This window comes from Muntiacus reevesi, chromosome 13 (genome assembly GCF_963930625.1).
Source record: "Muntiacus reevesi chromosome 13, mMunRee1.1, whole genome shotgun sequence".
In the NCBI taxonomy this organism is placed as follows: domain Eukaryota; kingdom Metazoa; phylum Chordata; class Mammalia; order Artiodactyla; family Cervidae; genus Muntiacus; species Muntiacus reevesi.
Window position 1 is genome coordinate 877,375 of NC_089261.1, and position 26,864 is coordinate 904,238.

General features: G+C 54.4%; 2 protein-coding genes across 3 annotated transcripts in view; one reads left to right on the forward strand and one right to left on the reverse strand.

Annotated features, from left to right (window-relative positions):
* Positions 1-9,804: 9,804 nt before the first annotated feature.
* SNAP29 (synaptosome associated protein 29) lies at positions 9,805-18,621 on the reverse strand. Its single transcript, XM_065904585.1, has 5 exons — positions 18,214-18,621; positions 13,584-13,780; positions 12,489-12,574; positions 11,140-11,238; positions 9,805-10,083 (listed from the first exon to the last, which is right to left on the reverse strand). The coding sequence occupies exons 1-5, from the start codon at positions 18,448-18,450 to the stop codon at positions 9,926-9,928; spliced, it is 777 nt and encodes a 258-aa protein (XP_065760657.1). The 5' UTR covers positions 18,451-18,621; the 3' UTR covers positions 9,805-9,925.
* A 207-nt stretch (positions 18,622-18,828) lies between these two features.
* The window catches only part of PI4KA (phosphatidylinositol 4-kinase alpha), a 61,479-nt gene continuing 53,443 nt past the window's right edge, over positions 18,829-26,864 (forward strand). For both annotated transcript variants that reach the window (XM_065904408.1, XM_065904409.1), the window contains exon 1: positions 18,829-19,044. In XM_065904408.1, coding sequence (XP_065760480.1) covers positions 18,874-19,044 — 171 coding nt within the window. In that variant the 5' untranslated portion in view covers positions 18,829-18,873. The remainder of the gene's footprint in view (positions 19,045-26,864) is intronic.

The following is a 26,864-nucleotide window of genomic DNA, read 5'->3' on the forward strand; positions in this document are numbered from 1 at the left end:
CCCAACCCCGCTCCCGAGAGCCACAGCAACAAAATGGCGGACGCGGGAGAAGCGGCCGGCCACCTCCCCCGCCCCTCAGCGCCCTGCGTCTGCGCACGCGCGGGCGCCCGCTCCCGGCGGCCGCCGGGACCTCTCCGTGACGTCACGCGGCGCGGCCAATCGCGAGAGCGGGCGTGCGCCGCTCGTGCGCGCCCCCGCGCTCCCTCCTGGGCCCGCCGGGGGGCGCTGCGGGGAGGCGGCGCTTCTAGAACCCGCTCTGGGAACAAAGCGGGGCGCGCAGGCCGGGTCCGGCCCCGGGGCGCGGCTCGGGGTGACCGCAGCCGGGCCGGCCAGGTTAAGGCGTGGCGGAGCCGACCGTCGCTGAGTGCTCAGATGGTGTCGGGCGAAGCTCCCGGGTCCCTTCGGAGCCCTGCCGCCTCGGTCCCCCAGGACCCCCTCCGACACCCCAGAACCCCCGGCCCCTGGCCGCACTCCCATCCACACTGGGCCGTCCGTTTAACGGGAGCGGAGTTTGGTGTGCCTTGTTCAGCGCTCGGCCTGGCGCTTCTTCGTCCCGCCCTAAGCTCAGGTCTGGGTGGAATGAATGACTGTTGAGGAACCCTCCCCCCCCGCCGCGCCCGGCAACCGATAGAGAGAGCCTGTCCAGGAAGGCATCGGAGCCCTTGTCTAGACTCCTGGTCAGCCGACTCTCATTGCTGGGTTGAGCCTGTCCTGCATTGTAGGTAGGGCAGGGGTCTCCGACTTCTGGGACCCAATGCCTGATGATCCGAGGTGGAGCTGGTGTAATAACAACAGAAATAAAGTGCACCGTAAATGGAATGCGCTTGAATCATCCCGAAACCATCCCTCCCCGCCCCAAGGAAAAATTGTCTTCCACGGTAGGGTCCCTGGCGCCCAGAATGTTGGGGACCAGTGTTGCAGGGTGATGGGCGATGTTCCTTCTGGGGTAAACTCAAGGAGAATTGTCACGGTCTAGTGTCTTTTGTGACTCAGCAAAGCAGGTTTTCACCTTCCCTCCAAGTACTTTCGTGTCGTGTTACTTTCAGGCACCATTTGAATAGCTCAGAATTTGAAGAGGAACACTTGGGTTCCAATTCTAACCTGACTTACCAGTTGACTGTATCATTCCTTGTCATATTTTTTTTCATTTTCTAATATTTTCTTCCAGCTTTATAGAGATATAATTGACATACAGCACTGTATAAGTTTAAGGTGTACAGCATAATAGTTTGACTTGCTTACATCATGAACTGATTATCACAATAAGTTTACATATAGATACAAAATTAAATACAAAAAAAATGTTTAGTGAGCATCTCAAAGATAGAAACTTATATCTGAGAGAAGTTATCATAAGTTGTATACTTTGCAAGAGGCACTCAGGGAGGTCTTTTGAAGTCCAGGGCTCATTTCAGTGTTACACAATTATGGCCTATAAGTTAGTCCACTTTGCTTGCTTTGCTGATGGGAAAACTGAGGCCCTCCGAGGTTGATTCTAGCACCGGAAAGGAATGCCAATCTTGGAATAGGGTGGATCTGTCCCCCAGTTTGGCTTTCAGATACCATCACTATTCTACTGCAAAAGTGCCATGCTCCCATCTTTAAAAATTCATCTTAAAGATGAATCAAAATACCTCTCCTGTTGTTTCAAAATACTCCAGTGGAGAATACTGTCTGGATTGGATAATGGTGAAACAAGCATGGTCTTTCTTTTTTCAGCTGCAGCCTGGGGCATGTGGGATTTGAATTCCCTGACCAGGCATGGAAGCATGGAGTCTTAACTTCTGGACTGCCAAGGAAGTCCCAGGAATGGCCTTGTTGATAATTGTTGAAGCTGGAGACATAAAGTGTGTGTGTGTGTGTGTGTGTGTGTGTGTGTGTGTGTGTGTGTGTGTGTGTGTGTGTGTGTGTGTGTGTGTGTGTGTGTGTGTCGGGGGAAGCTATTAATTATTTTATTCTACTTTTGTATATGTTTGGATTTTTTTCACAATAAAAATAATTAAGTACTTTCTTATTTTTCCTTAACACAGCTGAAACAAGCTGAAAATTTTTTTTCCCAAAAAACAGCCTAGATACTAAGAGGTAATGAAATGGAAATTAATGGACAAGCGACAAGAAGCTTTAAAAATGGGCTGCAACTTAAGATTTGTGATTCTGCTTTAGCTTGCTCTTCCTGAGGTTTCCAGATAGCATTTTACTTACTCTCCTAAGATAGTTATGGTTTAGACTCAAAGCATTGACAAGGCTTTTTGAGCAGCTTGCCGGGGTTCCTGTCCTTGAGCCCGCCTCTGTACTGAGGACCCACCGCCAACTCTCTATTTTTGGCCTTGCCATGAGGCCTGCAGAGTCTTAGTTCCCCAACTGAGAATCAAACCTGCACCTCCTGCGTTGGAAGCACAGTCTTAACCACTGGACCGCCAGTGAAGTCCCCCCACCACTGAATTTTACTTTTTTTAATAATTTATTTGTTTTCCTTTCCTGTAGGAAGTCTTCATGGCTGCGCCGGTTTTTCTCTAGTTGCGGCGCACAGGCTTCTCGTTGAGGCAGCCCCTGCTGCAGGGAAGGGCTCTAGAGGGCAGGGCTCAATGGTTGTGCAGCTCAGGCCCAGCTGTGCCTGGCTTGTGGGATCTTACCAGATCAGGGATCGAACCCATGTCTCCTCCACTGATAGGCAGATTCTTTACCCACTGAGTCACAAGGAAAGCCCCCCACCCCCACCCCACTGACTTTTGATTCTCCCCTGTCTGGTCCAACACTGCAAGTGATGGTTAAGGCCAGACAGTCTTCCCAGACTGCTGCCTTGCTGAGGACCCGGAAGAACAGTGCCTGTCCCTTGTTCCTGCCCTAGATTCTTTGCTGGCAAAGATGCTGAGGGTAGAAGAGGCCTGACTGTGTAGGGGGAGATGCAGCAAGTGCACTCATCGCGCTGACTTGATCGAGTCGGTGGTTCTCAGGTGTGGTCTCCACGAGCAGTGCTTGACCACTGCCTGACCACTGCCTGGAGTAGACTTGACCTTGGAGACCCTCCTCTGCCTCTCACCCTGCAGTTCTCCGTCACTACTCCCCCATGCTTCACATATATTTCTAAATTTTTCTCCCTAAATCAAAAGAGCTTATTGGTTATCTTCTTCTCCCCCCTCCTATTAGTTTGCTACTGCAATATTAATAAAATAATGTCCACATCCCCATTATAATTTCCCATGACGCACTATTTAAAATATCGACGTGCCAATCTCTTCTTTCCCAGGGGGACACCTCTGCAGGAGGCTTGACTGCTGTATTTGGAAGCTCTACCGACCCCTCTAGAGAACAGTGGCTGACTTTACTTCAGTGTCTTGAAGTCTGGTCATGGTTCCACCTGGCATTTTCTAACCTAGTGTTAATTGCTCTGACACCTCTTCTATAAAATATCCATTTTCTCGGACTTCCCTGGTGGTCTAAGCTAAGACTCTGTGCCCCCAATGCAGGGGCCCAGGATTGACCCCTGGTCAGGGAACTGAGATTCTGTGGACCGCAGCTAAGTGTTCGCATACCATAATGCAGATCCCGGGAGCTGCAACTTAGACTCGACACAGCCACGCAGGTAAATAAATTGTTTTTTTAAAAGTCCACTTTCTTGTCACTTGAGCCGAAAGGTAGCTTGTCTTGTCTCTCCTGATTTCAGAGCATTCTGGAGTGCCTTTCGTGAAATGCCCTAGAGGCACACTGATTCCCTCTCTCATTCCTTCTCAGTCACTGCTTTGCAACACTTTAGACCAGGCGTCCCCAAATTTTCCTCTCAAGATCCAGAGTGTAAATATCTAAGGCTTTGCAGGACAAAGAGGAAAATCAAGAAACATGATGTAATCTTCTCCTCCCCAGCTCTGGTAGACAATGGAAAATGGGAGCATCTTAACACTTCAGGGGATCTGCACCCCCTGTTTTTATCAATCTGGAACATTCTCTTGCCTAATGAGAAAATTTTTCTGCAATTTAAAAGGAAGTTCAAAATATCATAGTAGTCGAGGGTAGATGTTTCATCATCCAAGTATACTAGTGAGAATAATGGAATTCATTTGAGATAATGTTTCACTTCCTTGGGTTTCAATGTCAGTGTCCCCTAACGTTGAAATGTTGAGCTGCCAGTGCTGAGTTATATGTAATTGGGCTCTAATTCATCTTTGAAAATGTCTTGCACCCAGATGGTACTGCCGATGCTGCATGGTTTTAATTGAGCATGTTCACTGTGGGATGAAAATGAAAGAGATAGTTGCTCAGTCCTCTCCACCTCTCTGCGACCCCATGGACTGCAGCCTGTCAGGCTCCTCTGGCCATGGGATTCTCCAGGCAAGAGTACTGCAGTGAGTAGCCATTCCCTTCTCCAGGGGATCTTCCTGACCCAGGGATTGAACCCAGGTCTCCTGCGCTGCTGGCAGATTCTTTACCGATTCTTTACCGTGTGGAGGCATCAGGGAAGCCAGACTGTGGGATGGTATGTATAGAATTCTCCGAGATTCTTCTCTGGACATTTGCCTTTTAGCTTGTTGTTATGAATACATTGCAGATTAATCATCTTCAATCGAAGTTGGGTGGGAACTCCTGAATTGCCCAATTAAATAGATTTTGAAATATGGAAGTTTCCATTGTGCTTGACATCAAGGTCAGAAAAATTCTGCTGGAACTGTAGTTACAGCTCAGAAAATACATCTGATGCAAGTCTGTGTGGGAATGAGATCTTGCTTCTTGTTCTAACTTCGACAGCACAGGAAGTGTATAAACCAGCTTAACATTCCCTTTGATTCAAAACAATATTAGTTATTGTCAGAATGACTTTGTTGAAGTATACATTTCACATACAAGCACTGTTTTGCCCTGTCATTTCATTCTATTTTATCGGCCGAGCTACACAACTCACAGGGCTCTTAGTTCCCTGACCAGGGACTGAACCCAGGCCCTCCACAGGGCAAGGGCCGAGTGGTAATCCCTGGACCACCAGGGAGGCCTCCGGGAACATCATTTTAATGTCAGTGGTGGACCGAAAATTGCAATCCCGAGTTCCCCTTTCCTCACACAAAGTGAAAACCTCCAAAGCGAGTCAGAAAGCACGAACACTTCCTCCACAGGACCCTCTGTACACATTTCGGGCTTCTACACGTCATAAAGGCAGTTCCCCGTGGGGTCGCAGAGAGCTGGACACGAGTGAAGTGACTTAGCACGCACGTGGACCTCCTTGCTTCTGAAAATGAAGACTTCAAGAAAATGTAATGTAGTTTTTGGCTGTGCTGGGTCTTCGTCGCTGTGCAGGCTTTTTCTCTAGCTGCAGGGCTCGGGCTTCTCATTGTGGTGGCTTTTCTTGTTGAGAAGCCAGAAAATGGCTTGGTGGTGGTTGCTCTAGGGCCCATGGGCTTCAATAGTTTTGGCTCAGGGCCTCTGGAGCACAGGATCAATACTTGCGGTGCACGGGAGCTTAGCTGCTCCATGACTTGTGGGATCTTCTCAGATCAGGGATTGGTCCATGTCTCCTGCATTGGCAGGAGGATTCTCTACCACTGAGCCACCAGGGAAGGTGGAAGACTGTTTTTGTTTAAACTCAGGGATCACCCAAGATCCTCTCCACTCTTAGAGCAAAGTCTATTAACTGCAGTGATGATTCAGCTTGGGGTCCAGCCCTCCTGCGATCAGGCAATCGGATCCACCCATTCCTGCAGCACTAGAGTGACTCAGTGATCTTAGGAGGGTTTACTCACCACGGACTCACGGTGTAACCATCTCTCCTAGCCCAGCTTTCTGCCCCAAGGATTAGAAACCCTGATTCAAAATAGTCGAAGCAGTAAGGGTACCTGCCATTCCCCATGACACGAGGTCTGGAGTCAGGCAGCTCAAGAGCCAGGATGAGGACTTCCCTGGTGGTCCACTGGCTAAGACTCCTGCTCCTGATGTAGGGGGCCCAGGATCGATTCCTGGTCTGGGAACTAGATCCCACATGCCACACCTAAGACCCAGCGCAGCGAAAAAAGAGCCAGGGTGTCCAGACACTGGGTTTGCTTCTTTGATTTTCTTGGTCTAAATACCTTCAGCTTTTGACTTCATCCTACAGCTGACAGCTCCGTGGCCACAGTCACCCCAGTCAGGGGGTCAAAGGTGAAAACACACAGCCCTGCCTGGCAGTGCTCAGTCTAGAGAACAACCAAGCTTCTGAAAGAGAAGCTTCTGATTTTAACCTGGTTTCTCCAGTAGCCTGCCTTCCTGCAGGGAGAGGATGGGCTTTCAGCGGTGGAAGAGTTTTACTCCCCCTGCCCGAGTTTAACCAAGGTATTGTTCAGTTGCTCAGTCACTTCCTACTCCGTGTGACCCCTTGGACTGCAGGACGCCAGGAATTCCCTTCCTTCACTGTCTTCTAGAGTTTGCTCACATTCATGCCCACTCAGTCAGTGATGCCTTCCAACCATCTCACCCTCTGCCACCCCCTTCTCCTGCCTTCAATCTTTCCCAGCATCCGGGTCGTTTCCAATGAGTTGGCTCTTCACACCAGGTGGTCAAAGCACTGGAGCTTCAGCTTCAGCATCAGTCCTTTCAATGAACACTCAGGGTTGATTTCCTTCGGGATTGATGGGTTTGATCTCCCTGCTATCCAGGGGACTCTCAAGTCTTGTCCAATACCACAGTTCAAAAGTTGGACCATAAAGACTGAGTGCTGAAGAACTGATGCTTTCAAACTGAGGTATAGTTGACATATAACCCTGTAAGTTTCAGGCGTACAGCATACTGTTTAGATATATGCATATATTGTAAAATAATCACCATGATAAATTTGGTTAACATCCATCACTTCATCCAGTTTTTTTCTTTAAAAAGAAAGTACTTATTATTTGACTGCACCTGGTCTTAGCTGCTGCAGGTGAGGTCTTTATTTGCAGCATGTAGGATCTAGTTCCCTGACTAGGGATCATTTGATCCCAGGCCCCCTCCATTGATTGGGAGTAGTCTTAGCTACGGGGAAGTCCCTCAATTATTATTATTTTTTTAACCCCTTCTCTCAATTTATCCCCCTCTCCACCCTCCATTTTTTTTTTCTGATGAGAACTTTTACGATTTATACTCTCAGCGACTTCTTTTTCCCCTTATGTTTGGTCACATGGTATGAATCTTAGTTTCCCAACCTGAGGTGGAACCTGCGTCCCCTGCACTGGAAGGCAGATTCTTTTTTTTTTTTTTTGGAAGGCGGATTCTTAACCACTGGACCATCAGGAAATCACCCCCCGCCCCCCGCCCCCAGTCCCCACCACAGGAGGTAGAGCCTGATTTAAAAAATCACATTTTATTTCAAGGACTATGGTCATTTCTTGAGTTGAAGGCATGAAGCCCGGGAGCTGCTCTGACACAGACCATGAGCAGGAGCCCCACTCGGGCGCGCTTTGAACGACTAGCTCGTCATTTGTACTCGAGACATTTCACTCATCAGAGCGGGAGACACTTAACAACACCGGTAACATCAACTCTGCAGAAAAGGCTCAAGGAGGCAAACTATAAGATTTCCACTAAACTGGTGTAGTGTACACTTAGAATCACGTTATTCACAAAGAGAACTCAGAGAAAGCGAGACAAAGACACACTTTCCCTCTTGCCGTCCATGCTAAGTGCGGTCTCCTGGGCCACAGGACGCAGAAAAGATGCCCAGAAGCCACTACAGACCACCCAGGGTCAGAATGCCGCCCCGGAGGAGACGCTTGCCTCTAAGTCTGGAGCACGCGTGACGTGGAGCCAGCGAGTCAGGAAAGCCGCTCTTCGGAAGGCACAGTGTGTTTCCAGATGGACTGTGGAAATCCCCATCTGTCTTTCGGACTCCTCGTGGCAAGACAGCGGCCCCGGCCCAGCACCCCCGTGTCTCCTGACATGTGCATCCAGAGGGCAGACTTGACTTCTCCTCAACCTCCGCGTGTCCCGACACGTGCGGATTCCGGAGGCCCCCGAGGTCCTCCCCTGCTCTCCAGGAACGTGAGCGGCTCTGCCGGCTGGCGGAGCAGCAGCCACTGGCCCTCGGTGGGCACGAGGCTCAGGCCTCAGAATGAGGGACTCGAAGCAGAACAGAACCAGACACACGGGCCGTGTGTGTGTGTGTGGTGGGGGGACGTTTCCAGAAGAGTGAGGCCAACCCTCCCTCCACAGCTTGGGGTAAAAGGCAGGGGCGGGGGAGAGCGGCCTCACAAAGGTGCTACGTTGCCTAGAGTCAGTACAGTTGTGAACCCGGTGATGCGAGAAGCAGGCTGAGTGTTTGGCAGTGGCCTCTGCGTGTTTACTGAGCCATCGCGGAAGCTTGGGTCCGGGTGTGCCGACTCACCTCCAAGGGCCCATAGTCGAGAGTGATGAGTGGGAAGTTACCCCAACACCCTCGGGGGAAGGCATTGGGGAGGAAAACCCAGGGCTAGTGCTGGGTGCTGCAGTCACGCTTCCGAGCAGCCTTTTTGCTTGGAGCCGCCCTGAGTGGGTTCAGTGTGGGCTGAGAGGATGTTTAACATTTTTCCTTTTTCCAGTTACCAGGAGAATGACCACGACGTGCTGGAGGTTAGCAGACATGGATCGGGTCACCGTCCACTGCATCACGGACATTCCCAGTGACACAATGATGTGGGTCGGCCTAACGAGGTGCCTGCAACATGACAGCTTGTCTACTTGCAGACCACCCTCGGAGGTGGCCAGTGTTTTTAGGAAGGTCGGCGTCAGGGGTGGAACTTTTATATAGAAACTGCTACGTAAGTGCTGAGGCCTCGCTGCAGCCCCTGACAGACCTCCAGGTCTGTCTTTGTGCTTTAAGGGGCTTTGTTTCCATGTGACTAAACCTAAGCGGTGAGGTCACTGTATGAGGCCAGGTTTCAAGATGAAAGGCACTGTTTCTGACCTAACACTGTCTTATCAAAGTCAGTCCCTTTCACTGTCTTCAAAACATTTTAAACAATATGTGTTTAAAAAGACCGTGTGCCTTCCATTATTTTGTTGGAGGTACCAACACAAACTCATTTAAGTTCAGAAATCAATTTTAATTAGTGCTTTTAAATGATTCTTCTTCTTCTTTAAAAAATGAGAAGTGAGAACATGTTAGGCCGGTTAGAATAACCTCTGGGCTTTTAAAAAGCCAAATGCTTCTAGGCACAGCCTGTCTTGTGCAGATTCCAGTCCTAAAACTGGTGGGCAGACAACCAAATGATGAGTCAAGGCGTGTGGCCAGCAGCGCAAGGAGAGAGGGTGGGCATCCTGGACGGACCGGGGACCCCAGGCACGGAGTAAACACTGCTGCGTGGGGGCCTGGTCCAGGGGACCCGAGGGCGGAGAGCTGGGCGGAGCACCTTTGGGGCTGCCCCGTGTGCGCTCGGGGCCGGCCAGCCACGCAGCCTGGGGCCAGGGTTGAACCTGCTCCTGAGGCTGCTCCCAGGCGAACCTGCTCCCTGTGTGTTTCCAGGCGCCACAGGGAGCAGGGCGGGTCTGAACCCCCTTCTCCTCCTGAAATGAAACACCTGCTGAGTTCAGGGGACGGGAGGGGAGGAGGTGGTGTCTGTCCATGAAACAGCGAGGACGCCCACCCCCTCTACCCCGAACCTGCCGCTGGGCCTCTCCTGGGGCTCAGAGCATCACGATGGGCTCATGGCGGGGGAGCGTCTGCAACCTGGGGTCTCACGGCCCTTGGCGCTCTGCCATGGGCGGCCTGGGGGACACACATCACGTGGAGACTCTGGCCGGCCTGCCCGCTGCCCGGCCCATAGCTCTCCAGTCAGGATCCTGAGGGGAGGGGGGCCCGTGTGCTCTAAACAAAATCTTGCGAAACCAACACTGTTACAACATCTGCAAACACATGTTAAATCACATTTTGAAGTAGTAAGTGAAGTTTCTCAGGAGTTTAAAAGAAGACCTTTGAAATCTCGTCACTGCAGTGGGCCAGAAGTCCGCCACTGCCTCAGAGTTGCCGCACTTTCCTCTCGGTGCTGGTGATGTTGACGTCCAGCTTGTCCACCTTGCTCGTGAGGCGGTCGAGGATGTCGTCCTGCTCGTCAATCTCCGTCTGTATTCCCAGCGCGATGTCCTTCAGCCGGCCCAGGCCCATGGACAGCTCATCTGTGGGACAGGAGGGTATGCGCAGGCCTGAGCCAAGTCAGGGCGTCGGGACCTGCACCCCAGATGCCCCCCTGTGGTCGCCGGCCCCTCTTCCTGGGAGATGGTAGGTGCCAGGGCAATGGTTACAGGTTCCAAGACACACAGGTGTGAGTGAAGGAACAATAAGTGGTCGCTGGAAAAGCCCCTCCTCCTGACCCCCACCGGGAGACCCACTGTCCGTACATGGACATGGTGTTTCTTCTAGAAATTCACACAGGGCCACACAACTTCCAGCTGCGTTTAAACATGATGGTGGGTCAGGCACAGACGCAGAGCCGCAGACAGGAGATCCCCGCCTGGAAGCATATCTGAGACATACCTCAGGCTTTACTCCTCTTTTTAATAGGTATTTCCTTTCTATCACAAAAAGTGGTAAAAACCAATCTCAATTCATCATAAGCGGAAAGGTGTCCATCAGGTCATGGTCGGCCTCGAGCACACAAAGGGTTTTGTCAGCAGAGTGGCACAGAGCGCTGACCGTGACCCCAGTGAGGGCCCTGGGGTGCCCAGACAGGGCTGTGCCAGCCGCGGAGGGGCGTCCTGACCTGACTATCTGGGTGAAGGTAACGCCCCTTCATGGGTTTTGTGACTGTATGTGCAAGCATGTGCACGCGTTTGCCTGCAGATACGTGTGCGAGTGTGTGCACCTGTGTGCCTACAGGAGTGCAAGTGTGTGCACGCGTACAGCGAGTGGGGGACACACCCAGGGCTGCTCTCTGCCCTCTCACCAGGAAAGAGCGGGGGAAACAGAAGAGGGTGCTCTGTAGCCTCTTCACTAGGTTACAGATAAAAGGTAACTGAAGCAGGGCGGCGTGGGGCCGGGTTGGGGGGGGCGGGCAGAGCCCAGGCCCTGGGTCTGCCGCTGTCACCGCCCAGACAGAGGTGGGGACGGAGGCAGGCGGGCAGACCCTAGAAGGAGTGACGGGCTGGGAGCCGTGCAGCCGTGGGGTGGGGTGGGGGGCAGACCCCGGGGGCTCGGCACAGGTGAGTGCGGAGGCGGTGGCACTCTGGGCTCACCAAGGTTGCTGTCGATCCTCTGGTGACAGGCGCGAAGATGCGGGTTCCGTGGGTAGGCCTCGGAGCTCAGAGCTGAACAGGCTCCTCCAGGGACAGAGTCTGGGTTGATAAAGGGGCACAGGGAGGATGGTTAACGGACAACCCTTGAAGAGTCGCCTCATAAAACTCATCTTAATCTGGACAATCAGTAGAAGGCCTAAGGCGGTCAGGTCCGAGGTCACTGAGAGAGCCGGGTGGGGACGCGGAAGGTGGGGGAAGGTGATGCTTCCTTGGGGCAGCCCTTCTGAGATCACAGACCCCCAGGTAAGGGTGGTCTGGTCAGACCCTGGCCCTCAAGCTCAGCAAAGAGCTTAGTATAGGTAACGATGTACAACGGAGTGCCCACCGTGCAAACCCGTGCAGGCTGTGGGAGAAGAAACATTAATAACACACGTCTGCTCCCAGGAAGCCTTCTGTAAATCTGTTTCTGAGCACACACGGAAAAGCCCTGGCCCTCAGGCTCTGTCTCTGGGGACCAGCTCTCGCTAGACTCGCGGTCTCTCTTTGCTCGGGGGCAGAGTGTTCACCCGCTTCCTCCAAGGCTCTCACCTCCTAGACGCCCTCTGGTCCCTCCTCTGCCAGACCCTGCAGGTTGGTTGCATCTGACACGCCTGGCTCTCTGGGGTGCATAGGAGCCCCCAGGAGGCCTCAGTTCCTCGAGACAAGGGACATTTCTGGGCCTGTCATTTGATATTAATGGGGCAATCTGACACAAAACACCTTCCATCCTGTACTCCTCGCCCAGTGGCTGGGCCTCATGGGCTGCGTTAGCCGCCCCAACAAACTCCCACAAGCCGTCCTCGGTTCTGGATGGTGGATGTCCAAGCCAGGCCTCCCTGGGCTCAGACCCAGGTGTCAGCAGGGTCGGTGCTCCTGCAGGCTCTTGAGGGGAAATGACCCCTGGCCCCATCCAGCCCTGGGAAGTCAGTCCTGAGGGCCGTCACTCTCTCCTCTGCCCCCTTCCCACGAGCAAAGAACCTCTATGATTTCACTGCGTCCAGTCGGAAAACCAGGACAACACCCCTCGACGAGGCCAGCCACTTGGCAACCACACTGCCCCCTTTGCCACATGACCCAGAATATTCCAGGGGCCTGGACATTAGGTCGAGGGCATCCTGGGGGTCACAGCCTACTCAGCAAAGGTGCTTCTCTGCTGGAAAAGCTGGGAGCTGCTCGGGCCAGGCTCCCACTTCCTTATCGCTCTCTCCACGGGGGAAGGGGCCAAACCCTGCAGCAATGCCCACTCCCAGCTCCCCGAGAGAGCCGCTGGGCCCTGCCACCCCACCCTGGCCCAAGGTGTCCCTGAAAACCTGAGTCCTGGAGCTTCCTGAGGTTCGGGTGGCTGGCCTGGTACTGTGCCTCCTGCTCTTTACTGGAGCTGATGGCCTCTTTCAACCTTTAGATAAAAGTTAAGAGAAAAAGAAAACTTTCAGAGGAAAGGAGAACCACCTGTGATGGTGCAGTCAGTCTTCCCAGCAGCGCCCGTGTGAGAAAGGCAAATGCCTCCTCTGACCAAACTACAAATGAGCGGTCTGAGTGTCGTTGTCGAGTTGCTCAGTCGCTCCGATTCTTTGCAACCACGCTGACTGCAGCCTGCCAGGCTCCTCTGTTCCATGGGACTCTCCAGGCAAGAATGCTGCAGTGGGTTGCCATTTCCTCCTCCAGGGGATCTTCAATGCAGGGACTGAACCTGCATCTCTGGCATCATCTGCATTGGCAGGCAGATTCCTTACCACTGAGGAACCAGGGTAGCCTGGATGTCCTGATGCCAACTATGAAAACACTGAGTAAGCAGAGCAACCTAAATGTTTTGTGTTACAGTAGGCAGGGTGTAGATTTTCTGCATCATGGCGAAATTGTTTTTATGATAAAAGAGCTAATAATCTGACATATAAACAACAGATCACTTGCTTTAGCAGAAACTCAGTTCTTCTATGTTTTGAGTACCTGACATTTATATGTCTGCCAACATTGCACATGTGATTTTATTATATCTCTAGACAAAATTTGAAGCAGATAATCTGTAATTTTAAAGTGATAATCAATGGGCAACTTGGATTAGACATAGGAAAATTTGACGTGAAGGCTTTTTAAAGCAACAATGCTGGAAAGCAAGTCACCTCGACACTGGTTAGAATGAACATTCTTTTTCAAACCACTGGGAACAGGAGTTTAGAGGGACCCAATTCATGCACAGTAGGCAGACTGGACGGCGGTCGGGTCCGCACTCTCAGGAGTAGCGCAGAACACTTGTTTCAACGTGCCTCAGGACAAATGCCTCCCGGTGGGTGACTTTCACAGTCCCTGGGGCACTTTAAGGCACAAGAAGTGATCTGAACGCCTTGTCCACCCGCACCAAATCCCCTTCTGCTGCTTCTCAAATGGCTGGCCAGGTGCCTGCTCACCTGCCACTGGGCTGGGGGGCGAGCATGCCATTCTGCACAGGTGGAGTCTCTGCGGGTTTGGACTTGAAGTAATTGACGAGCCCCCCGAACACACTCTTGATGGAGTTGATGTGCTTCTGGCTGGTCTTCAGGTCCTGCTCCATCTTGTCCACCATCTTCTCCGTGCGCTCCAAGGCCCCTCGCTGGCGCACGAGCTCCTGGGGAGGATCAGATGGCCCAGTGTTGCACCCCCTTTAGCCCCCTGTCACCCGCAGAGGCAGGCCCTCCCTAAACCCTTGGCCAGCATACTGGGGCACACACACAGACTCGGGACTCTGTCCCGGCAGAAGCAGGAGTCAGTCCTCCTAGGTGGCCAAGAACCACCAGGGCATAGGCAGCAGGCTGCTGCCCCCTGCTGTGTGCGGGGTGCTGGGGCTGATGGGGGGGGAATGGGCGGCTAGTTCAGCAGGCCTGGCTGCCTACACCGCGTGTTCCCCAGGAAGGCCCTGTCTGGCCCTGTGCCCTGGACCACCCTGAAGAGTGACTTGACGTCCCTGAGTCCTCAGGCCAGCCCGACAGTTTGTGCAGGCAACGTGGTTACAGTGGGGCCTTGAGCCACACGGCGCAACATCTGGAGAGGCCAGGTGGGCAGCTGAGCCAGGGGAGGACGCACGTCGCCCCGGGAAAGTGCTGGCTGCGCACAGCTCCTCGGGGAGAGCATGGGTGGAGCCTGTGCTGGCTTTCCCAGACTCTGCCTACCAGCCTGTCCCCTGGGTGATGCTGACCTGCACTCTTCTGCTGTAACAAACCACAGCGGCGAGGATAACAGCTCAGCCGATTCTATAAGTCCTTCTAGGGGAACAGTAAACCTGAGGGTGGTCTTCAGGACCCCCAACATGGCCTCTGGAGAGCAGACAGCCCCTCGGCTTCCCAAGTGCATCACCTGCCCAGCAAAGCAAGATCCCCCTGGATGCCATGGAGGCCACGAGTGGACATTCCAGGAAGGAGGAGCAGACACGGCCGGCTGCTATGGTGCTGGCGTGTGATGTACGACCTGCTGGGACAATGACAATCTGGCCACACAAGGGGCCTCCTTATGGCTAGAGAGTCAGCATGTTTGACCCTGGAACTTTTCTTTCTTTCAGCCGCACCATGCTGCACACGGGATCTTAGTTCCCTCACCAGGGATCAAGCCCGCGCCCCCTGCAGTGGAAGTGAGGAGTCTTAACCACTGGACCGCCAGGGAAGTCCCTCCCTGATCCTAAAACTTTTCAACTCGATCATCAATAGTGTATTAAAAAAAAAAATCAACAAAGTAATAAATCCAGAAGAAATCTACTTCCTCCAGAGCCACACGGCTCAGGTCATCCTTTTTCCTGCATCCCTCCTCCCCCAGCCGGGTCACCTGCTCACCTGCAAGCTATTTGGGAAGTACCTATTACATGGAGGGCCACTATGCTGGCAAGTGTGGGAGCAGAAGGCTGAGCAAGACACAGTTCCTCCTCCACAGTCAGAAACCAACTGGGAATCACCCAGTTGAGCAGCTGTCTGCCACTCTCCATCAGCTTCTGCTTCAGGACAGGCCTGTGTGAAGAACTCTGGCCACATCAGAACCAGCCCAGGCTCCCTTGGAGGGGAGTCTCTGGTTAGGATCGCCCTCACCTGGAGAGCGGGAGGGTCTGCCCAGAGAATGAGGGAGTCCTCTAAGTCATGGAGCCCCCAAGACAGACAGCAGAGATGGCCTCTGTTCCCAGACTAGAAGGTGTCCTCCTGGGCCCACCTGAGTCGAACGCCCAGTGGGGCTTTGGTGACTGTCGAGTGTGGAGAGACACCATCGAGGGGAGGGGCCTGCAGAAGACTGTGTGCAGGTGTGCTGGCCGCGCCAGGATGCTCTCAGCGGGGTGTTGGCCGTGACGCTCTCGGTGGCCCAGCTCCACATCTGCACATGGTCTCCCAACTCCCTTTCTGCCGATGCTACCATGCTGGCCACTCAGGCCCTGGTCCAACGTTTGTTGATGGACTCAGGCCATCAACGTGAACTGAGACCCCGGGCCCCACAAAACGTCAGTGGCCAGAGCGGGGCAGGCAGTCTTCCTGGCCAGGGTGGTGAAAGGGCTCACAAAGACTGTCCACGTGGGACACAAACAGGCAAAGGCCCGGCATCAGGGGACTGGCTGCAGAGACACAGGTCATCCACTAGAGGGACCACGACACAGTCCAGAGAACAGAGAGTGCAAGAATTCCCTGGCGATTCAGTGGTTAGGGCCCTGTGCTTCCACTGTTGGGTCTGGGTTTGATCCCTGGTGGGGAACTAAGATTCTACAGGCGGCAGGGTGGGAAAAGCAGCAGGTCTCACGTTGCTAGGCAAATGCCCTCCACCCTGCTAAACAATGTGCCATCTAGAACATACAGAACACTTCTGCTCAAGTTAAAATTGAAGGGGCAGAAGTAAGTGGCTGGGAGCGGGGAGGCAGGGTGGAAGGAGCCTTTGCAGCCTTCCACGTGTCCTCTGCTTTGAAGGCTATGACTGGATTATTGTCACAGAAATTAAAACTCAGGAAAAGAGAAGAAACAAAGCGTGCCTGTGAAAGAGAGAGTCGGGTGGCCCACAAGTCTCTGTGGTTCTGGACGGTGCTCCTCAGGCAGGCCCACTTTGCCTCAGTCCTCTGGGGTCAGGACCCGAGGCATTCCTGAGAGGTGACCGCTGCAGGTTTCTCACGAGAAGGGCAGCTCTCCCTTGAGAGGTGACCTGAGTGACTTTCCCGCTGCTGCCACACTGGGCCTTAATTATGACCTTCCTGACCTAAAAAAAGTCAAGTCTCAACCCTTCAAAAATTGTGTCCTGTTGTGACATGTCTCAGTGCTGGGTATGTGGTGGGTTCCCATCTGAGTCGGGAGGTTAGTGGATCAGGTGACTTGGATCAGCTGGGACAGAGCTCACCCCAACTCCCAGGAAAATAAAAGAGTCATGAGAGAGATTTAGAACACTTGGAGAGTATGGGGTGGGGTGGGGTGGTGTGGGGTGCTTCCAAGAGCCGATGAATGAGAACTGATTCAGCCCTGGGCAGTGTCAGTGGGTGATAACATGATGACAGAGCCTGGTACCTGCCCAGTCCCCATCACGCTGCACCTCTTGGACAACACCTGGCTTGGCCAGGTCAAGCCTCACGGCCTGAGGAGTCGCTCCGTCATTGCTCTCATGGTCCCCATCATTGGAGAGAAGGACCCTGGCGGGTGGCATGGGGCCTGTCCCCACAGTCCCTGTGTTTTTGGCACTCCCGACCTTCCCTCTGACTGCACCAGGTCCCAAGCTCCTCCTCCAGGCCCTTTCCTGGAAGCTCCCCGGGCAGCACTTCCCTGCTCAGGAGCCCCGGAGCTGCAGGGCCTGGCCGGTGTGCAACTTGGCTCCTCTCTCTCAGGAACGTCTCTCCTCCTCTAATCTACACCTGAGCCATAGAAGTCAGATTCCAAGGTCTTCTCTGCTTCGGTATTCTTCTTGTTCCTCTGGCTTCCTACTTCACCTGTTCTCAGTTGTCAGAGAGGCCTTTTTAAACAGTTCTCTGTTGACATTCTTTGGCCTGGGCCCTTTAACCATGCGACCCTTCCACCTGGGCCCTAAGACCTCAGGGAATCCTCCCAAATGTAAGTCAACACCTTCTATTTAGATTCCAACATAGGAATCCAGCAAACACAAGATAAACTCCCTTAGCGAGGCTAAAGACAGGCAGGATGGGCCAATTAAGGATACGGCAACAAGAAGTGGCAGTGGGAGAATGCTGGGATGGACCTCAAAATCCTAAGAGACTGCAAGTGACCAGCTCTGAGAGAAGTGTGCCAAAAGAGAAAATTATGAAAAGATGCAGTGAAAAAAACAATGAGCTACGAATGCTTAAAGTTAACTATTTTTAGCTGATATAGCAATAACTTTCCTGTTATTACATTCTTAAGAACATTTAAAAATAAGGCCCAATCTCAGCGTTTCATTAGTGGGCTGGGGCGGGAACTGCAGTGGCTAAGAAACAACAGCTCTCACCCAAGGTCCTAGCACCTCTGAAACCACCTGTGGATGCGGAGGAGGAGGACAGGTGAGCTGCTGCCGCAGAGTCACAGACCGCACCTGTATGGCTAGGACGTCTTGGCTGGGATGGGCAAGGAAACCTAAGGGCCTGGAGACTCGACCCGACTCGGACTCCGGGGCACTCAGCAGCGTCCAGGCAGACAAGACCCCTCTGTTCCCCTTTCGGCGAGCTGGAGGGGCGCTCGGTGCCAGAAAGAACCCAAAGACCCATCTCCTCGGATGCCTGACACCACAGGCGCAGGAGGAAGGGCTGAAGCCCCCGGGCCCCGGCCTCTGCCCAGGAGACGTGTAAAAGGAACAGACACTCCACGTCCCTAACCGGGTTCTGCTGTCCAGAGTCTCTACCTACCCGAACCGGACGGCGTGGACATGCCTCTCGACAACAAGTAGGAAAAAACAACACTCCGGCGGACTAACCTCCAGAGGTCGCCGGGAGCAAACCGCCCCTACGGGCGTGAAGACGGCGTCTCTCACCGTCGCTGACAGGCTGTCACCGACCGTCCAGTCACCAGAGCTCACGACCCGTCCTGGCTGACCGGGCGAGCCCCCCACCGCCGGAGACAGCGCACTCACCTCGGCGGAGGCGACCCCGATCTTCTCGGACTCGTACATGAGCGACAGGGACCTGCCGGTGCTGGCGGCCGTGGCCTCGGCCCGGCGCAGAGCCTCCTGCCGCAGGGCCGTCTGCCGGTCGGTGGGCGCGCCGGGCCCGTCCGCGAGGTCGCGGCTGTCCGACCACGGCGCCGGCCGGGCGTCCTCGTCCTCCGCGTCCTCGTCGAACGGGTTGTAGCTCCGTGGGTAGGCTGACATGGCGCCGGCGCTCGGCCCGGGACGGGCGGGAGGAGTCTGGTGCGGTCGAGGCGAGGTGAACGCTTGAGTCGCGGGCAAGAAAACGCCGCCGCCGTCACCTCGCCGAAGGCCTGAGAAAGCGTCCGCCAGCCTGCCTCAGGCGCCTCGCGAGCTGCTTCCGCCTGTGGCGCGCGGAGGCCCCGCCCCCGGAATCGACCATCGTGCCCCGCGGTGGGGAGGTTCACGCCCGTCACGCGCCGCGCAACAGCCGGCCGCGAGGCTCCTGGCTCCCCCTCGGTGGTGGATCCGCCCGAGGCCACGCCCCGCCGGCGTCGGCCAGCGAGAGGTCACGTGGCGGGGCAGCCGGATGCGGCCGCGCCTGCGCCGTGCGCCCCGGCGCTCGCGGGCCGAGTGCGGGAAGCCGGCGGGCGGCGCCGCTTCGCGATGATGGCGGCGGCCGCGGCCCGGGGAGCCGGCGGCGTTGGCGGCAGCGGCGGCGGCGGCGGCGGCTTCGGCTCGGGCTCCGGCGCCGGCGCCTCGCGGGGTTTCTACTTCAACACTGTCCTGTCGCTGGCCCGCTCCCTAGCTGTGCAGAGACCGGCATCTCTGGAGAAGGTAGCTTGGCTGCGGGGCGCGGGCTGACAGGAGGAGCGACCCGCGGCGCGGGAGGCGGGACGGAGGTCTGAGGGAGGCCGAGGGCGTCCCGGCGGCCGGAGACGCCGGGGGCTCGTGAGTGAGGAGCCAGCGCGGCGAGGGGCCGCGGGCCGGGGCATCGGCTGGAGTGGTCGGGGCGGGGGGTAGTCCGAGGCCCGTGTGGCGGGCGCGGGCGGGGCCCGGAGATCCGGGCGGGCTGAGGCGCGGGGCTGCCTGGTGACCCCGGCGGGCGGCTCCCCGCCTCGCCGCGATGTTCCGTGACCTTGGGGCGATGCCGCCCGCGGGGCAGGGGCGCTTCTCGGCGCTTTGCCCTGGGCGGTGAAAGGCGGGCGGAGCAGCGTCTCTGAGACGTGGACCCGCTGCGCGATGTTTTTCTCTGCGGCAAGAGGGGGCGTTAGACCGCAGAGCTCAGCTCGGGGGTTCCTTATCTTGGGAGGACGTGAAACGAAGCCCGGAGGGTGCCTGCGACGGTGGCGGAGATGCAACCTTTCGAACGGGAAAGTCCTTGCACCGTTACTGGAGGTTTTCTTGGACAGGTGACCTCAACACTCAGAGCCTCTGGTGTCCTCATCTGTGACACGAAGTTCTTGAGCGTTAGATGAGCTCGAGGAGAAGGTGTCTGGCCCACGTAGGTGCTCAGTGTAGGACAGCTTTCCTCCGCCACCGGGTGTGAGGATGAAGGGGATGACATGACTCTTCCCCGGCTTCCTGGTGGGTGGAAAGAAGCTTATCCAACAGTAGAAGAGCGGTTGGGGGTGGTTTTGTGGCTCTGGGGACGGGTGAAGCTAAAGGGCTGTTGCAGGCACTTTGACAGAGTGACCTGGGTCTTCCTTGACTCCTACTCCTGTAGATTCTCAGACTCACAGGGGGAGCGGGTCTTGGGAAACTGATGCCAGCCTGGCTTCTCAGTCAGAGAAGGAGTGTAATCGAACAGAAGAATATGGGTTGTAGAGATAAGATCACCTGGATTTTAATCCTGTATCATTCACTTCCAGTAGTGTGACTCTGGGCAGCTCAGTTCACCAGTCTGGTTCTCTGCTTTTTCCTGAAAAGTACAAAACACTTGATGAGAGACTTGGGAGGATCCGCGGAATGACTCGTGTAGACCTGGGTGCCTAATGAACGATCCCTGTTGTCATTTCGTGAGCCTGACTGGTGGACCACATCACTGGTTCATGAAGTCAAATCTGTGCCAGCTGGTCAGCACATTCTCTTCCTAGGAGGAGGACCAAGACTGCTGTCAGAAGTTTGCTCACTGGACTCAGAGAAGGGGGTGCAGCGAATTGGATGATCTTGAAGAAGGGTGTCCTGGGGCTCTTGCAAAGGCAACACGCTTCCCCACTCAGTAACTGAAAGATGCACTTTCAGCTTAGCTCTCCTGCCTCAGCCTTCTTCGCCCATCATAGGAACCTCCTGTAACTGTGACTTTGTTGTTAATAGCTTTGTCTCTTACCCTAAGGTTGCTGTGGTCAAGATTACAGAATGTGTTACAATTAAATAATGTAGCTTTTAGGTTGGTAGGCTCCCTAACCATCTCTTACTCTGTCTTCTGTGTCTCTGCCTCATTTACAAACCACTGCAGGAAAGAGTTAACAGCAAGCCACCGGGACTGCTGTCTTCAGAAGGGTCTGCTCAGGAAGTTGGCCCTTGGCTGGTGTGGGGAGCTTTGTGCTTGAACTGTCTGTCCCTTCATTCCCTAGCTGATAAGGATGGTTCACTGTGTCTGACTCCGCGTAAGCAGCGTGGTTTCTGTTGAGCACCTACTTTCTAGGCAGGCAGTGCTTAAGTGCCCAGCCCCCAGGAAAAACCTTGGCACGAACCTTGCTCCTGTGTTACCACATTGCTTGCTGCTGTGAGGGGAGCGTGCTTGGGGTGCACCCTCAGACGAGGGAGCGCAGAGGAAGCCCCTGCACGGCTTTCTCCAGTCTGTAGCTGTACTTGATGAGACCCTTTCACTGTGTGACATTTAATCGTGAGGACACCTGTGTGTGTGTGGCCTTTTTCCTACCTCTTTCTCTGGAGAAAGGTCTTGTGGCTGATTCCATTGGATATTGTGAATTCCTTCTGTCCTCTTCTACCATCCTGAGATTCAGTTATACCCCAGATCACTGTTCCTGTTCAGCCCTGCTCACAGGCGCGGTGTGCCTGATCGCTCCATTCCCCTACTTGAAACGGTGGATGAGAAGCCCTTCGCATTCCTGAGGGAAGGATTCTCGAGGTTCTTAAGAGTAGAGGAGTTTCTGAGTACCCACCTGGGCTAAGAAAGTGGAGACTTACAGGGAGAGGTGAGTGTTGAAAACCTCCCCTCCCATTTTTTTGTCTTCACTTCTCTCTCCTCCTTTTTTCCAGAGAGGGCAGTGGACTGCGTGGGACCTGGTACAGATAGGGTCCGCCCAAGGAAGGCTGCTTTCTGAGCTGGACTCGCCGTCTGGGCTCAGACACGGGTGCTCGGCAGCCTGCCATGCTTCTCGCGGCCCTGGGACGCGTTGGGGACGCAGCTTCAGCGTGCCCTGTCTTTGTCCCTTGGCCTGCCCCGGGGGGAGGGGTGACGTACCCCACTCACCCACCCTCACACAGGCTGTGAAGCCAGGCCTGTCCTGAGACAGTGCGTTTTGCTTGTCCTTAATTCCTTAGTTTGCTCTTTCATCCAGAAAACGTGTATTGATCGTCAGGTCGGGTGAATGAGAAGCTCCTGACTTGGTGCTCAGGTGACCAGCAGCAAGTCAGCTTTGCTCTGTGTCTCCTGGGTGCTCTTATGTCCCAGGTCTGGTGACCAGACCCAAGGGCTCTTGGCCTCTATTCTCAGATTCTTATCTGAGCTTCGACCTTTTCCTGCTAGGCTGCTTCTAGGACTGCAGTTCCAGCCTGAGGGTTGCAGCCCACCTGCAAGGTCTCCTGTGAGGCTCACTCAGGCCCCAGCCCTCTGCCTCTGGGAGAGAGAGGAGAGGAGAGAAACGAAGAGAGCAAGTCCTGTCTACAGCGCATCCAGCTCTGGTTTCCATGTGCCCGCCCATCTTTTCGCTCCGCTTTCCGGGTTCCTGCCTGTCTCGAGAGGGTTGCCGAGCGCCACCTCCTCCTGCCACCTGTGCCCTGTGTCACACTTCTCTGTACCCTGGACGTCAGGGGACCCGCTCCTGTCTCTTCTCACCTGGCCTGTGCCACACTAGCAGACCCCGAGCCCGGAACGTGGGGCGCTCTGGGCAGACCTGCGCAGCCCTCCCGCCCTCAGGGAGCTGGGTTCAGATCCTTCCCTGCGACTTCCTCAGAGTGCCAGAGTCTCAGGGTGGTCAGCTAGCTGACCCGGCATTTAAAGGGCCCGGCCTGCAGCGCTCGGGACGGACCAGACCCTCCCTGCTGGCAGGTGTGCTCTGGGTGGCCCGCGGGGGGAGGGTGTGGCCAGGAGCTGAGGACGGGGGGCTCTCTGCAGTTCACGGTGATCCAGGCTGTCCTTTAGAGTGCTCTGCTGTGGAGGGAAGGTCCTGCAGTTGGCATTTCTTTAGCCTCATGAAGCTAAAAGTCTCCCCCTCTTGCTCCCTTTCCTTTGTGAAGCTGCGTTAAAAGAAAACCACTGAGGGAGAGGAGAGAATGGGCTTCGGCAGAGGGTGTTCATGTCGCTGGAGCTGGTGTTGGTGAGTCAGCTCTGAAACGTTTTAGGAAGTACTTGGAAGAAGAAAAAAATCTTCACCTGTAATTAGGCCACATTAACTGTATTAGTTTGCTGGGGCTGCCATAACGAAGTGCCACCCACCGTGGCTTAAACATGCAGAAGTGACTTTTCTTGCAGTTTGGAGGCTGGAAGGCCAGATGAAGGTGTCAGCAGGGCTGGTCTCTCTGGAAGCCTCTCTGTCTGGTGCGCAGACCGCCGTCTTCTCATGTGTCTTCACGTGATCTCCCTCTGTTCTCTGTGTCCTAATCCCCCCTGCTTAGAAGGAAGCCAGTCCAGTTGGTAGGACTGGCCCTCCCTAATCACCTGATTTTAACTTAATCACCTCATCCATGACCTGAGTCCAAATGCAATCTCATTCTTAGGTACCTGGGCATTAGGACGTCAATATATGAATATTTGGGCCTGGCCCAGCCCAGCCCATGAAGCCATCAGCACTGTCATTTCCTAAAGCTCTTTTTAGTTTTTAACCATGTATAGCTATGTGCACTTTATTGTTTGTTTTTGCAAAAGTAGCCGATAGTTATTGTTTTGATGGTGGCACATCCTTTTTTTGCATTGATGAACCATACTTAGGCATTTCTCTGTTTAGACTTTCTGGTTTTTCCTTGTGAAACAGCATGTTTGTACACCTAGCATATTGTCTTCTTCTGAATTATGTCCTTGTGTTACATCATAGATGAGTCTTGATGTTTACTGCCCACCTGTTTCCAGAAGGTTCTGCGTAGTTGTGATAGCATTGGTAAGACACCTTGTACTGGCTTATCTATAGCTTCACAGGGTTGGGTTTTGTTGCATGTTTCTCTGCCAACTCAGAAAGCATAAAAGTGTAGCTTATCCTTTTGAGCCCAAGATAATATTTGACTGTGGTTGGCTCTGTCATATCGTGAGTTAAGCAAACAGCCCACAAGGCAGAAGTGCTTGGACTGTGTGATGTTGCCGTGTTCTCGTTTTCTGTGCTGTGGGAGCTTGAATTCCGTGTTCTCTTCATGCTGCAGTCCTGCTGCTTGAGTCCTGACTCCTGGCCGGGTCCACTCTGGGTCTCCCAGGTGCGCGCACGGTCCTGACCTCAACTACCTTTGCGATTACAGCAGTCCGAGGTGCCTGGTTGGCCAGCATCTGTCCAGAGAGGAGTCTGTGGTGAACCCTGTGGCTTTGGAATAAAATCCTCTGGGAAGATACTTGGCTGTTTGGTATTTTGCTCGGCTGGGGGCGGGGAGAGGAGCAGATAACTTCTAATGTGGGCTCTAAACTCTTTCCTCGTGGCTCTTGGTCAGTTTTTGAAGAATGTGATAGGAGGTAATAAAGTGAACCGAGCCCTGAGACAGCAATAAAGTGCTGCAGGCACTTGCTGGAGTTTGCCCTCAGCCGAGGTTTTTCATGGGGACGGCTAGGAAGCCTTGAGGATGATGGGGTTTGCAAGTGCTAAGAGCTCTGGCTGATGAGAGGGGACATTTCAGATGGCGGAGGCGGAGAACCTGCTGTGGGGACAGGATTTGCTGAAAGAGCAGAGTGGAGACAGACGGAGAGGAGAGCAAGCGACCTCCCTGGGGCTCCCAGACATGGAGGCTGCTTCTGCCATGGGAGCCGGGGGAGGGCCTGCGTCTGTGCGAGGAAGCGCTTATGGCTGCCTCGTTGGTGCCCTGGGTTCCCTGAGGAGAGGTGTGCGTCACCACCGCCTGCTCCCCCTGGGGGCAGAAATGTTCTATTTCCGACTCCTCACTGCGGATTCTCGCTTCTGCCGGCAGTGTTTGCTGTCTGCACTCGCTGGAAATGGTGCCTCCAGTCCCGTCCACCAGCGGCTGGTCCCATCATCGAGTTTAGTTGCTGAAATGTTTTTGTGCCCTTGTTCTCCTGGTTTCTTATATACATATTTATTCTTGTTACCTGCTTCTCTCCTGAAAAAAAGCTTGGCCTCTTGTGCACATGACCACACCAGCCAGAGCACAGCTTTCAGTTGCGTGAAGCCCTGCTGCATAAATACGGGTTTGAGGCGAAACCACTCCAGGCTCACTTGCGTGTATTCACTGAGTCTGGGAGACTCTCTCTGCTGCTGAAGCCCCGCTCTTCTGAGCATCTCTGTTCAGAGCTGGTCCGGAAGCTGGGATTTGGGCCGCCCGAGGGTTCACCATGGTGAACGCAGAAGACGCTGGCGTCGTCCGCCATTCATTCCCACAGGGTCTTGGAGCGCCCATGGAGGGCCAGGCCCTGTGCCAGGCCTAGAGGGGTGCCCTGGAGAGGCAGAGAAATGGGCACAGTCTTGCTGTCATGGGGCTTACCATGGAGAGAGACAAACTAGCATTAAAAAACTGCTAGTAAACATGTGAAATGCTAACAGGTGCCATGAAGGAAAAGTACATGGTGTAAATGGTATAACTGATTTACGGTGAACACCGGGAACATTCTCTTGTTGCAGAGCAGGGGCTCTAGAGCCCACAGGCGTAGTTGCCTTGCAGCCTAACCGGGGATAGAAGCCTCATGGCCTGCATTGTGAGGTGGATTCTTCACTATGGAACCAGCAGGGAGCCCCAGCTGTGGGCTCTCAACAGGCTGAGGACGCTCCGTCAGCTTCCTAGTTTGTGGAGGAGTTTTATCCAGAACGGTGTTGAATTTCTCAGGTGCTTTCCCTGCATCTGTTGCAGAGCTGGTTTTAAACTTGGTTAGGGCGGGTCTGAAATAGCTTTTGCCACAGGAACACTGACTCCCTTGCCAAGGAGTGGCCCTGCAGGTTCTCCATGGAACATTTTGCCAGCTTGTTGCTCTGGCTGGAAGGGGCCCAGGCTCCTCCCAGCTCTCCGAGGGCCTGGGAACTGTTCAGCTCCCAGCTCCTTGCCTGATTTTTGTCCCACTTCTCGGGGTATGACCCTATCCTGTGCTGTCTTAGTGCACGCATCAGCGACTTGGATTTGTGGAGCATCTTGCTGTTGAGCGCCCTTTTCTCTGGGCTCCCCAGCCGCTTTTCCCGTTCCTGTCTCTGCAGCCTCGTGAGACCAGTGTGACCTGCCCTGTGGCCTGGGGTGCGTGTTCTGGCAGGAGTCCTGGGCAGCCGCAGGGCTCACCTCGGTGCCTCCCTCCCCAGCCCTCAGTCCAGTGTATGAAACCGTTGGTTTCATGTATCTGCCTGTTTTCCTGTTTTATGGTGGGAAGGTATGTCCACATCCTGCCGTGCCCTCAGGGCTGCAGGTGGAAGTTCTCAGCTCACAGGATTTCACTGCAAAAATCTGTCACCTTGTTCTTTTGTACCTGAGAAAGCTGAGGCTTGAGGGAACTGATTTGTTAACCTGCCAAAATTGTCACAGGCACCTTTGTCTATCAAGATAGCTCTGAATCTCTTAGAAAATGCTGACTTATGCTCCGTGTTCTCCAAGGGGGCAGGACATAGAGTGACAATTAAAAAGCAGATTTAACAAAACAGCAACAAAAAACCACTAATACTTAGAGCTTAATGTTTAGTTCTCAGGGAATTTTGTTCCTCCAGGAGACTTATGCCCAGAGGTTTCAGGTGACAGAAGTTGTGTACTTTGAAAACAGTTTCATTGGCCAGCATGTAACAAACGCCGCGACTGCATCTCTGCTGTGACCTACATACCTGACGTCCACCCACTCACGCTGCCTTGTCCCTGCGGCGCTCGGCCAAGGCATCCTGACTTGGGAGGGCGTCTGGTTCTGGGTGATGTGGTTGGGCATTTCGTCACTCTGGCAGTAGCTTCACCTTGGGGCACAAGGAGCTCATGGCAGTGAGGCTCCTGCCCACCTCCAGGGACGGGGTGGGGGGTGGGAAGGCGGGTGCCACCCCTCCTCGATGTGTCCATTCCAGAGGACAGCTCCCAGATCCTCAGAAAGAGCCCTGGGTCGTAAAGCGCACACAGCGCCAGTCTAGTCTTCAAAAGAATTTGTGTACCTTTCTGTGAAAAAGGAAAACCCTGCCAGTGGCGTTTTCCACTGTAAGTTCTCAGAGGAGGAGGAGAGGAGAGGCTCTCCGCTAACTCCCCGCAGGGAGAGTCAGCCTCTTACATGACCTCTCCATCTCCTGGTTTGTCGCCTGCCTGGAGTGAGGGCAGGGCTGGGTCCAGGGTTCACTGCCCGCTGAGCAAAGGGGCAGTGGGTCAGAGGCGCG

Coding starts and splice junctions, on each gene's coding strand:
- SNAP29 (XM_065904585.1), bottom strand. CDS start 18,450: ATGTCAGCCTACCCACGGAGCTACAACCCGTTCGACGAGGACGCGGAG. Junction 13,781..18,213: donor TCGGGGTCGCCTCCGCCGAG/GTGAGTGCGCTG, acceptor GATCCTCCCCAG/GAGCTCGTGCGCCAGCGAGG. Junction 12,575..13,583: donor GCCCCCCAGCCCAGTGGCAG/GTGAGCAGGCAC, acceptor TTTTATCTAAAG/GTTGAAAGAGGCCATCAGCT.